We start from the raw sequence: 13591 nt of genomic DNA on the forward strand, positions 1-13591 counted from the left end.
CTCTTCCACCGAACATGATGGTGTCACTTACAGTTGTGTCTGCCCAATCACAAGTCTCAAATTACATATTCGAATTTCTATTGGATGAGAGGTATTTCTAGATGTCCAGTAAAGACCACACGATTTTAGAATAACGTGTAGCTCATCTGAAGTTTTAATGGTTTTCATATAATCAATAACATAATCTATTATTTTTTATGTACATATGATGGATGTACTTTACTAGTCGACTTTGTGTGAATCGTTGGAAGGAATACTGGACCGCAACATTTGGGATTTCTTCTCGTTAACCCACTATGCTAGTTTAGCTAGCAGCAGCTTGCTTCCTTGCTAATTTCATGGGTTGCCTGTGTTGGTGAGTCTCTAGCTGGCTAGCTAATCTTAGCTAATGCTAGCAAGGTTAGCTTCAATGTTGTACAGTCAGATAGCAAAGAATAATTTTGTGTTAGACCCGTTTCGAATATCACTCCCACACGTTTACTAGCTAGCTATTTTGACCATTTGTTTATGCTAGCTAGTTAGCCTTGCTGGCTAACTAGCTAACAAAAATCCAGATGCTGGAATTTGAGACAAATTACGGTAGCTTGCTAATATATGTTTATCTCTATATTTCTTACAAAAAAAATTATATGTGTAGTTAGCTATGATCTTTCATATTCTTATAGGATGTTGAAGTGGAAAAATATAATGTTATACAAAGCCAATACTGAAGTAGGTTAGCTAGCTTGCTAACCCAACTAACGTTAGCCGATATGATTATGCTTCCTTTGTTTTGAAAAGGACCATAATAATGTTTGTTTCATCTGCATGGATGCACCATCTACAGCATTCAGGTGAAGTCATGAGTGGGACCAGTTGTAAAGCGAACGGCGCCGTCTATCCGGCCTCGACAACTGTAATGACCACGGTGAAGAAGCCGAAGATGGAGCAGATTCAAGCCGACCATGAGTTGTTTCTACAGGCCTTTGAAAGTGAGTTTCATGACTTTTTACTTATAACAGGAAGTAACGATTTTAAGCCAGGTGGAAATCTTTGAAAATGACCAATTGAGTATAATTTGGATTTTGTTACTGTTGTCTACTTTTCTCACAACTAATATCAATGACACTGACTAATATGAGGCCTATCTCTGACTAAATATGATTACAAAGTGGGCCTGGAACCATAACATGCATAGGCTATATATCTGTGCAGCTCTGTAATACGTTACAGCTCTGTAAATACATTCATACCACAATTCTATTACATTCTTACTAAAATCAAAACAAATTGTTGAGCAGGCTATGATAATTGTTATGATGTATTTGCAGAACCAACTCAAATCTACAGATTTCTCCGCACAAGGAACCTGATTGCAGTAAGCAAATATTACATCCATAATATACATATATACAAAATGTACAGGTCCTTCAGAAAGTATTCAAACCCCTTGACTTTTTCCATATTTTATTGTGTTACAGCCTGAATTGGATTACATTTCGATTGTGTGTCACTGGTCTACATAAAATAACCCATAATGTCAAAGTGGAATTATGTTTTTAGAAATGTTAACAAAAAAATTCAAACAAAAAGCTGAAATCTCTTGAGTCAATAAGTATTTAACCCCATTGTTGTGGCAAGCCTAAAAAAACTTCAGGAGTAAAACTTTGCTTAACAGGTCAGATAATAAATTGCATGGAATAACTCTGTGTGCAATAGTGGTGTATAATGTGATTTTTGAATGACTACCCCACACATACAATTTTCTGTAACGTCCCTCGGTCGAGTAATGGATTTCAAGCACATATTCAACCACAAAGACCAGGAAGGTTTTTCAATGCCTCGCAACGAACGGCACCTATTGGTAGATGAATGAAAAACGAATAAAAAATCTGACATTGAATATCCCTTTGGGCATAGTGAAGTTAATAATTACACTTTGGATGGTGTATCAATACATTCAGTCACTACAAAGATACAGACATCCTTTCCAACTCCGGAGAGTAAGGAAACCGCTCAGGGATTTCACCATGAGGCCAATGGGGACTTTAAAACAGTTCCAGAGTTTAACCTCTTAGATGTAATGGCAAAACTTTTATTTCCACCTAAATAGACAAAAGGAACTGCTATTCATGTGTAATTACATGATTCTGACATGCCAAAACATGCTATATTTGGAAGACATCTGGGAGATTGAGGAAATGATCAGAAGATAGATAGGAGTTACATAGTTAGAATACACAAGATCAAGCACACACAAAATAAAAATTAAATTATTTTGAAAGTAATCTTTCATTGACAAGCTATAAGTGAATTATTGAGGCCCAGAGCTGGAACAGTATCAGAAAAAAATGAGATTTATAGACCTAACAACTTGAAATGGGCAGATGTTTTAGTAAGTGGTGTTAGGTGTGGTCACAGGACATTTCCAAGTGTGGTCACAGAACATTTCCCTAAACTTCTTCAAAGTGGCAAATGTCTGTAAATTAGATAATTCCAGTGCTATTACATATTTGCAATCCCTTAATGCTATTCGTTCAATATAAAAACAATTTATACCATATCAACCTCACTCAAACATTGTGGTGGTGTTATGTGGTATCCAGGGTACATTCAAGTGTCCTTTCAACCTCTCCAAATTGTCAGAATGTGGTAATTGCACTGTTTTTGCACACTGGGTGTGCCTAAAAGTTATTTTTCACTCTAAAAACGAAATTTCTACAACACCAACCTCTCTCAAACATTGTGGTGGTGTTGGGGGACATACAGGGGATATCCAAGTGTTTTTTTCGACCTCCCAAGTGCCTGAACGTTTAGCCTAGGCATGTCCAATGTATTGGACCCACATACAAGTGAACTGTTTACAAAAACAATATAAAAGCAACAGATATACATTCAAAAATACATAAAAATGTCTTATCACACATAAAGTTGGTTACACACAAAGTTGGTTACACACGTGTCCTTCACTAAAAACGGTGCAAAAATAGAAACAAGCTGAACTATTTACAAATTACATTAGTTTTCGTTTTACATCCCAGGTCTAGATGATTTAGATTTCACTTTCAGCATAGCTTGTGCATGTCGTGATAGTCTTTGAAGCAGTCCCTCTCTGCCAGGAAACAAAAAGCGAACTGGCATTTCAGACAGAAGATCTGGCATTTCACCCTTTTTCCTCCCAAGGTGTTTTGTGCAATACTTGCAGTTCTTCCTTTTGTCTTTTGGCATGTGTGTTGGATAGTGGCGCTCACCTTGAGTGGGGGGTCTTGTGACGGTTGTGAGGTTGCTTTGGGCCCCCAATTCAGCCATTTCCTACACCAGCTGCTCTCTGAAGGCCAACTGGGAGAGAGGGGTTTGACCTTTTTTGCTTTAGACATCTGCTTGTGGAGAATGAAAGCATTTACTGTAGCAATAAAAAAAAGTTTTATACCACTTCCTGGTCTTGTGGAGGACCTGGTAGGAGCCTGGTATTAGCCTGGTACTAGCCTATCAGAGCATCAGATAGGTCGACACCCCTCATGCTGGCACTGTAATCCTTCACAGAAACAGGAATGGGAACATTCTTCCTTTTTCACCCTCCTTGAGACATGGTTGTTATTGAATGCCTTATGCTGTGTGGTGAACATGGTTACTTCCCTAGTGTCCTTCCATTTCACAAAAAGCAGCTTGTTATTTCTGATCCAACGTATGGTCCCCCTCTCCGCTGTCTTTGTCATGTCGTTTACCTTGGTCTTGGGGAAATCGATTCTGTTAGGACGAATACTGCCACAAGCCCCTATTTTCTTTTTCAAGAGGTCTATGAAAAGTGGATGTAGACCCATCAGACGGGGTGATTGACATAGCAGTGGGAGGGTGCTTGCTGGGGAGGGGTGGCTCCCAAACGTCATCATCTAAATCATCTGTATCTTCCACTCTGTGGTAAATAAAATAAAGAGATATATTTATAAATCAGTAACACTTTGGAGACAAAGGCAGAGGTGAGAACCACAAATAAGCAATGGCCATGAGAGTTTAGTGGCCTTTCCAAAGTTACAAGGATGAAACTTAGAACAGCAAACAGTGAACTAATATGAAACAGACCATAACAAAATGAAACATTTTGACTCTCGGGGCTAGTGATCAATAATGGTAGGTCACAGGGGCGGCAGGTAGCCTAGTGGTTAGAGCGTTGGGCCAGTAACCAAAAGGTTGCTAGATTGAATCCCCAAGCTGACAAGGTAAAAATCTGTCGTTCTGCTCCTGAACAAGGCAGTTAACCCACTGTTCCTAGGCCGTCATTGTAAATAAGAATTTGTTCTTATCTGACTTGTCTAGTTAAATAAAGGTTAAATAAAAAAAAAACGGCTTCCAGGTGTGTATAGACGTATTCCGTGTTTATTATGTTTATGCTTCACAACGCTAACTGGAATGGAGGTAGCAGCCATCTTGAAATGAGGTCATTGGCTTGGCCTGCCCTTATACATTCGTATGCCCATATATGGTAATAAGCAATACCAACGATTTTAAGGCACAGGTCAATAGCCAAGATACTCGGCTTTCCGCAGACACCCAGCTTTTGCAGATAGGGGCTACCGTTCTCATACCAGACTGAATTGAATAAAACAAATCTAATATACTTACCCAGAGAGACTCATAGTTGTAATTGCTGTGATTGTAACTTGTATTGACTCAAGGGGTTGAATACTTATCTATTCCAAATATATTAGTGTTTTATTTTCCATAAATGTGATAATTTTTTATGAATTTTTCTTCCACTCTGACATTATAGTATTTTGTTTAGATCGTTGACAAAAAATTAAATCCATTTCAAACCCATTTTGTAACACAACAAAATGTGGAAAAAGTCAAGGGGTGTGAATACTTTCTGAAGGCACTGTGTATATATAACAATAGATATATACATGTAATTTTCTTTTCTTTCTCATTTTCACAATGTCTGGTATATTAATGATTTACCTCCAAATGCTTCCATTTTAGCCTATATTCTTGCACAGGACTCTTACCTTCATGACCCACAGAAACACTCGAACAAATGCCAAAAGGTAACATATTGTTCTCTGATTGATCTGAAAGGGATCAGATTATTTTTATGTGGTAGACATTAAGACATTAATCAGAGATGGTATAAAGTAGAACCTCAAAGATAAGAACCTCAAACTAACAGACTGGACGGTAACCAAACGGTTAATATCAAACCGGGGCATGTATTAAATGCAAAAACCAACTTATGTAGGCTACACACAAGCGTAAACCTTGCTTACACGTGTAAATACGCTATCTATATTTTCTATAAAGGTAGACGCGGTTATCAAGATGATTTCAAAGTTACGGACGGCCATTTTATGGACCTCCATTCCCGACGTGTTCATATCTTTGAGGTCCTACTGTACATTTTTTTTTTTTTTATCTCATCAAAGTTAAAGCCACTTCTAAGGTCTTAAGTTGTGCTGTGCTTGAACTTGTGTGCTCAGGAAAACGTTCAAGGTGGATGACATGCTGCTCAGAGTTGAGAAGATGAAGGGAGAGCAGGAATCTCACAGGTAAGAGTTAGGAGACGTAACATATTATAAGACGTATTATAAGTTTTAATGGTTCGTACATGCTTATAATAAGTTATAAACTATAACTATATGACTCAATACTTTTTCTTTTAAATGTCTTTTATTTGAGGTGTTTTCACTTTATTTAGACAGTAAAGTAATCAGAGGTGGAGACTGGCTAGTAGGAGAGAAACAGTGGGAAGGGTGGGGAGCCTTATGTGACTTGTGCCTGGGAGTGTTACCACAGCTCTGCATCTTTTCTGACTGTATTACTGCTGTTTCTTCTAGCTTGTCCTCGCACCTGCAGCTTACCTTCACTGGATTCTTCCATAAGGATGGTATGCCCATCAATACTCTCCTGTTTTGCACCATGTTCAAATGCAATGTATTTGTATGCCTTATACCAATGTGTTAGGGTGATATTTGTACAAAAACGAAAGACAAAGGATGAAACATAAGACACTTTTTTTTCTCACTTTCTCCCTCTCACAGAAAAGCCATCTCAGAATTCAGAAAACGAACAAAGCTCGGTTTCTCTAGAGGTGCTACTTGTCAAAGTCTGCCATAAAAAACGAAAGGTAAAAACAAGGCTTTGTTTCTCTCTCACATTGTCTCAATCAAGTGAAATTGTTTATGAACCAAACTCCTAACTCACCTCCTAGCTAAAATCCTAACTTTTGTCCTTTTAACATCGTTTTCCATAGGATGTCAGCTGCCCGGTGAAGCAAGTGCCTACAGGTAAAAAGCAAGTGCCTTTAAATCCTGACTGCAGCAAACAAACCAAGCCCGGTTCCCTGCCCTCCCTGCTGGTGTCCAGTAACGAGTTTGAGCCCAGCAACAGCCACATGGTCAAGTCCTACTCGCTCCTGTTCAGGGTCTTACGCACCGGGAGGAGGGACATGAACGGCCTTGTGAACGGCGAGGCCAACGAGAACATAGGCAAGTAGTTGCAAAAACACCCTCAGGGATGTTGGATGACTCACTAAAATTGAATGTCTGTGTTTGTTTGGAGAGAGAACAGATTAGTTGTAGGGAGACTACCTCATGAAGGTAGTTGAGAGAATGCCAAGAGTGTGCAAAGCTGTCATCAAGGCAACGGGTGGCTACTTTTAAGAATATAAAATATATCTTGATTTGTTTAACACTTTTCTGGTTACTATATGATTACATGTGTTATTTCATAGTTTTGATGTCTTCACTATTATTCTACAATGTAGAAATTAGTAAAAATGATGAAAAACCCTTGAATGAGTAGGTGTCCAAACTTTTAACTGGTACTGTATATATAATATGGCAACCATTTTGTTTTGATGACGTGGCATTATATTCATGAGGCAAATGTCTAATTTTTGTTTGTTTGGTGTCTTTGCATGTTTAGATGTAACAGAGGTGCCCAGCAGAAAGAAGAGAAGCTCCGCCCACAGAGAAGACGGAGAGACCACAGAGACCTTTGTTGCACAGATGACCGTCTTTGACAAGAACAGGTAAACAGCATACCATATATGGCAAAAGGGTAGTCATTTATCCCCAGGTGGCAACTGTCATTACCAAGTTGCTGCTGCACTTTGACCTCAAGGATATTTAGCCACCTGTCAGTGGCTTTTTAAGGTGCTATAATATCTGAGCCCTATTTCTGAATTGAAACCACAACCACATATATTCTATAACTGTTCACACTCAATGTTAAATGCATTACTCAGAGCGTCTAGTTAATAAGGGACCTCTGTCACGTGCAGGAGATTACAGCTGCTGGATGGGGAATATGAAGTGTCCATGCAAGGGATGGAGGACTGCCCCGTCAGCAAGAAACGAGCCACATGGGAAACCATTCTGGATGGGAAGGTGAGTGTGCCAAAGGCATGTGTGTGTGCCAACCTAGCAGGCTTTGGTTTCAGACCAGCACTAAAAATGCCTGGTTTAATTACACTAATCAGTCTTGACAAGCAGTTGATTAATTGAATCAGGTGTTGCTGTGCAGAGCTGAACCAGGTGTTGTGCTGAGCTGAAACAACAGCTTGCCCAATCAGTAGCTCTCCAGCACCAGGGTTGGGGATGACAACTAAACTATCAGTAGGACACTCCACATCGAAATGTGTGTATGATGGTACTGAGACAATGTTTCCGGCTCTGCTCCCACAGAGGCTGCCACCGTTCGAGACGTTCTCTCAGGGACCCACGCTGCAGTTCACTCTGCGCTGGACAGGCGACGCCAGCGACAAGTCCACAGCCCCCGTGGCCAAGCCCCTTGCCACACGCAACTCTGACGGCTCCAGCCCCATGGAGAGCAGGCCCAGCACACTCAAATCTGCCCCCCTGGGTAAGAGACACAACACACTCAATAGCAACTTGCTTGGCTTTTACCCAAAAGGAACAACACATTTTAACCTCCCATTTAGATACACTTACAACAATTTCAGTATACTGTTCTCTTGCCTTGACGTGACTCTAAATGTGTGTAGCTAAGGCTGGGTTTACACAAGCAGCCCAATTCTGATCGTTTTTTCATTCTTTGGGGTTTTGACCAATCAGATCAGCTCTGAAAAATATCTGACGAAAAAAGATCTGATGTGATTGGTCAAATGGCCAATTAGTGAAGGGAAAAAATCTGAATTGGGCTGCCTGTGTAAACACAGCCTTGGTCACCATCTAACCAATACTAGAGCCAAAAATATACTATGACTTTAACTGTATAATAAAATTGACCAGACCGACATGCAGCTGCATCACTAGCACCACGGTGTCCCTAAAAATGGTTTGTGCTATGTAATAATCTGTCTCCTTCATCTGTCCTTCCCCTCCCTGTTGTAGCTGTGAAGGCCTCTGTCAGCACAGACATCCAGATGAAAAAAGAACAGATCCTGTGTGAACCCAGGCAGAAACTGCGTATATTTTACCAGGTCTGTTTGTGCACCAATATGAAATGTTTCACAGCGCTTTACATAGTAAGGGGGAAACTCGCCTCATCCATCACTAATGTGTAGCACACGCCTGGTTATGATTATCATGATACATCTCTAGGTACAGGGGAAGAGTAGCGTAATATACTTAAATGTAAAACAAAATCTTGTTTGAACATCACTCAGAATGGTTCACTTATTAATAAACCAGTAATGGACTTCCATCTTTTTGTCCCATGGCAGTTCCTGTACAACAACAACACGCGGCAGCAGACAGAGGCTAGAGACGACCTCCACTGTCCCTGGTGCACTCTGAACTGTAGGAAGCTTTACAGCCTGCTGAAACACCTCAAACAGTCCCACAGCCGCTTCATTTTCAATTACGTGGTGAGAGACTAGGGCTTTGTGTGTATACAGGATTCCTATGTTTGAACGTTTTCCTATTTCAGCACGCTTATAGGGAAGGACATTCAACAAGTGCAGCACTTACACAAATGACTGATGATTAGCTGAGTGAATTTGATGATAAAAAAAATTGTGGGGGCTGTTTTGTTAGACTTCAGTGTGGCTTTTGACATTATCGATCATAGTTGGCTGCTGGAAAAACGTGTTATGGCTTTACACCTCCTGCTATACTGTGGATAAAGAGTTACCTGTCTAACAGAAAGAACACAGAGGTGTTCTTTAATGGAAGCCTCTCCAACATAATCCAGGTAGAATCAGGAATTCCCCAGGGCAGCTGTCTAGCCCCTTACCTTTTTCAATCTTTGAGTAAAGCCAGTGTATCTATGTATGCGGATAACTCAACACTATACACGTCAGCTACTACAGCAACTGAAATGACTATAACACTTAACAAAGAGCTGCAGTTAGATTCAGAATGGGTGGCAAGGATTAAGCTAGTCCTAAATATTTCAAAAACTAAAAGCATTGTATTTGGGACATCATTCACTAAACCTCAACTAAATCTTGTAATCTGGATAATTGAGGTGACTAAACTGCTTGGAGTAACCCTGGATTGTCATGGTCAAAACATATTGATACAACAGTAGCTAAAATGGGGAGAAGTCTGTCCATGATAAAGCGCTGCTCTACCTTCTTAACAGCATTATCACAAAGAGGGAAAATTGCATTTGGCTCAGAACAGGGCAGCACAGCTGGTCCTTGGATGTACACAGAGAGCAAATCGTAATAATATGCATGTCAATCTCTCCTGGCTCAAAGTGGAGGAGAGATTGACTTCATCACTACTTGTATTTATGAGAGGTATTGACATGTTGAACACACCGAGCTGTCGGTCTTAACTACTGGCACACAGCTCAGACACCCATGCATACCCCACAAGACATGCCACAAGAGGTCTCTTCACGGTCCCCAAGACCAGAACAGACTATGGGAGGTGCACAGTACTACATAGAGCAATTCTGTAATAAATGTGTTGTAATGTTTTTACAATAGTATAACTGCCTTAATTTTGCTGGACCCCAGCAGCTAATGGGGATCCATAATAAATACAAATACTATTAACCTATGCTAATTTGGTCTTTTGATTAACCCTATACAGGTAAAAAAATAAAAATAAACAGTTAAGAACAAAGATTTTAAAGCCATCTACTACCAAGTACCTGGCATGCTATATGTTGATTATTTGAGTTTGATAAATATTTAATTGAATTGATGTCCCTCTGTGTCTCCAGCCTCACCCTAAAGGTGCTCGGATAGACGTGTCCATCAATGAGTGCTACGACGGCTCCTACGTGGGCAACCCCCAGGACATCCACAGCCAGCCCGGCTTCGCTTTCAGCCGCAACGGCCCCGTCAAGAGGACTGCTGTGACACACGTACTGGTGTGCAGGTAAAGAAGGCGTCTCCTGTCTCCACTTTCATCTCACTGGCTCTCACCCTCAGTCAACCCGTAGCAAGGATTGCATGTCAGAGTCAAAGCACTGAAATAAAAAGATGAACTTGGCTATGGTCAGCCTCCTGGGTAATCATGTGAAAGGATTTTAGTTTTGTATTTGCTGTATGCTTAAAAAGTAAAACTGCTGTTTTGATTGGCTAACGTATTTCATATATCCTCACTTGGATGGTACCATCACAGCCGTAGGGCTAGCTGAAAATGTGTACACGTGTACTATTTGTCCACTAGCTTGCCTGCGTGTGTGTACCTAACAACAGCCTCTGACCCCTAATGCATTGCTCCTGTCTTGTAGGCCCAAGCGGACGAAGCCCAGCCTGTCAGAGTTCCTGGAGTCTGAGGATGGGGAGCTGGAGCAGCAGAGGACCTACGTGAGCGGACACAACCGCCTGTACTTCCACAGTGACAGCTGCATGCCCCTCAGACCCCAGGAGATGGACGTGGACAGCGAGGACGAGAGAGACCCTGAGTGGCTGAGAGAGAAGACCGCCACGGTCAGTCCCTCTGCTCACACTGTTACTCAGACCGAGATTATGTACAATGGAGTAGAACACAAGAGAATATTTAAAAAAAAAACATAACAATGACTGCCTGATGTTTATACAGAATGGCCCATATCTTAACTTGAGATAGATACATGTCAAAAGAGTATCCCATTGATGTCAATGTATGAAATTCGAGCATCTCAAGATAGGATTACACCCTATATGAATCCAACAGAAATGAGTGTCGGCTTGAACTACAGCTGGGCTTTGCTTCCCTTATACTAAAATGTACCTTCTGGTTGTGTTGGTAGATTTTGGTCTTCGCGTTGACTAATTCATGAGTTTTCCACCCACAGCAACTGGAGGAGTTCACAGACGTCAACGAGGGCGAGAAGGAGGTGATGAAGCTGTGGAACCTGCACGTCATGAAGCATGGGTATGTACCTAAAAGCTGTGGGTATGTATCTCTAATCACTAGCCTCTTACGGCACTATAGTAGATATCTTAGAAATACACATACAGCCACATCACCTTGAAGAGCTTACCTCTTAACATGTGCTATAGATGATGTCTAAGTAAGGATAAAAACAGTCATCCTTATGTTACTGTAATTTAGAAATCCACATAAAGCCATGACACTTTGAGAGTTTACATCTAACATGTGATACAAATAAAGTAGGATAATGTATTTAAAAAGTTGTCCTTAATCTGACTCATTCTCTCTAGTAAATCAGTATTCTAACCTCATTTCCTCCCGTTGTGTTCTGTTTCCTGTCCGTATCTAGCTTCATAGCCGACAACCAGATGAACCAGGCCAGCATGCAGTTCGTGGAGAAGTGCGGCGCCTACATCGCCCGCCGCAACCTCTGCCGCAACTTTCTGCTGCACCTGGTCAGCATGCACGACTTCAACCTGGTCTCCGTGGCCACCATCGACCGCGCCATGTCCCGCCTCCGCCACATCCAGGAGGAGCTGCCCGACGCCGGGGCGGACGACCAGGCTGACCGGGCCCTCATGGAGGGCGCCTGCAATGGCACCGCAATCGCCTGCAGCTCTGGCGGGGGTGGTGGGACCAAGCACGGCAAGAGGACAAAAAGCTCTGTGACTGACTGATGAACTGATGGCATTTGGTGGCAGCAGTCGATCCGACCCATTCATTTTCATTTTTATAACTGTCACCCTTGGTGCTTAGCTAGGTGGGACGAAGACGTCAATGGCGGATTGTCTTGAATTGACTCAAGACATACAAATATAGCTACACACACAACACAACACAGGCATATGAAGACTCACTATAATGTGAGGTTTTACCAAGTCATTATGCACCGTAGCCAGGTTAGTGATTCTTGGTGGTTTCGGGGGTGTGAAGAAACTGGGGGAATCACTTGAAAGGTATTGTAATCATGGTTTGACTGCCTTTGTTATCACATTGTAATCAGAAACTGTATTGAGTGGATATACAGTAAGTCATGCATATTGGTAACATTGTCACTCCTGATGATCTGTACCCCATAACCCTGTCTGTTTGGCTCTAATGGTCCTTTTAGTTGACTATTGTTTTAGCACTTGGTAATAATTTGTATTAGTGAATTGTTTTAAACTTGAGTTGAATTACCATTTTTATTTTATTCTGCGCAACTGCATCAATTGTCAGATTCACCCCGTCTGTCTTGAATCCCCTGAAACCTTATCAGGATTTTATTTGTTTTGATGTATGTTGTTTCTCATGTTTCTGTTGATACTATCTTGAGTAATGGAGGATCAGTGGACTCTGATATTTTCCACACGACCGGATGCTACTCTCTGCATCCATAGCTTGAGGATATTAAGCCAAGATGAACCACAAACTGCCAGCACACTCATCCTTTTATGTAGACTGCTTAGCTCTTCTACAGGAGTGTGTTCACTAGGAACCCAGCGGAAGCAAACAGGACAAAACGGGGAGGGACCTACCTGCATTTGTCCAATAGGAAAATCTTGTTTTTGTTGCAAAAAAGTTTTCTGTTGTGAAATGTTTTGCCACGGTTTGCTACTATGTGCACTAATGAATACACCCCAGATAACAGAACTACAACCTATGGACGTTTTATGACATGCTGGAACCTGTATTATGGTTAACTAGGCTTGAGGGATATTGGGAACTCAAGCTGTTTTTGATGTCCATTTATGTTCATAAACGGGTGAGATGGGAAGTGTTGGACAACACTCCTTACAGACACTTTGTATACATTGTAATAATGTCAATATCTAGCTATATCCCATTGTGAACTTGATTATCACTGATTATGGACATGTAGGATTTTTCTTCAAAGGCAATATGCTGTTTGTTCATTGGAAATGGGTCCTAGTTGATACATGTCTATCCTACTATTAGGCTCTGTTTAAATGCCAAAGGGGGGTGATTTTCAGTAAGTTTCTCAGTTCTGTGTACATTTTTTTTGCTGCATCATTTCAAAACTTTAAATGACAAGCGGTGTATAAGCCTTAGCTGTGTTTTTGTGTTGTGTGAGTGCACAAATTGAACAAAAGCAGTAGTTTTGGTGCTTCATTGAACACCTTTTCCCTCAACTCCATGGACCAGTCTTTTACTTCCTTGTACCTTTATGCACGTTTTTGATCGGCTGGATATAAGGGTAGAAAACAATCAATTCACCATATTGTCAAACCACCGTTGGAAGTCGTGAACTATGTTATAAACTTTGGAAATGGGGATTTTATATTTAAAATAAAATACATTTGACCTTGTCAGTTTTCTTTATTCAACTGATATCA

General features: G+C 41.0%; 1 protein-coding gene across 2 annotated transcripts; it reads left to right on the forward strand.

The window, feature by feature from the left end:
- The first annotated feature begins 90 nt into the window (after positions 1-90).
- On the forward strand, positions 91-13564 carry LOC106587302 (polycomb protein suz12-B). Of its 2 annotated transcripts, XM_014175573.2 has the most exons (17): positions 91-355; positions 827-971; positions 1311-1357; positions 4957-5021; positions 5451-5519; positions 5808-5857; positions 6012-6097; positions 6224-6458; positions 6898-7003; positions 7256-7361; positions 7659-7836; positions 8328-8416; positions 8660-8803; positions 10114-10271; positions 10630-10828; positions 11176-11276; positions 11605-13564. In XM_014175573.2, exons 2-17 carry the CDS (start codon positions 842-844, stop codon positions 11930-11932), a joined length of 2091 nt encoding a protein of 696 aa, XP_014031048.1. In that variant the 5' UTR covers positions 91-355; positions 827-841; the 3' UTR covers positions 11933-13564. The 2 variants fall into 2 exon arrangements, with proteins under 2 accessions (XP_014031048.1, XP_014031039.1); XM_014175564.1 differs by lacking the exon at positions 91-355 and having other exon boundaries at positions 812-971; positions 11176-11255.
- Positions 13565-13591: the final 27 nt, after the last annotated feature.

Source organism: Salmo salar, chromosome ssa02 (assembly GCF_905237065.1).
Source record: "Salmo salar chromosome ssa02, Ssal_v3.1, whole genome shotgun sequence".
NCBI classification, from domain to species: Eukaryota; Metazoa; Chordata; class Actinopteri; order Salmoniformes; family Salmonidae; genus Salmo; species Salmo salar.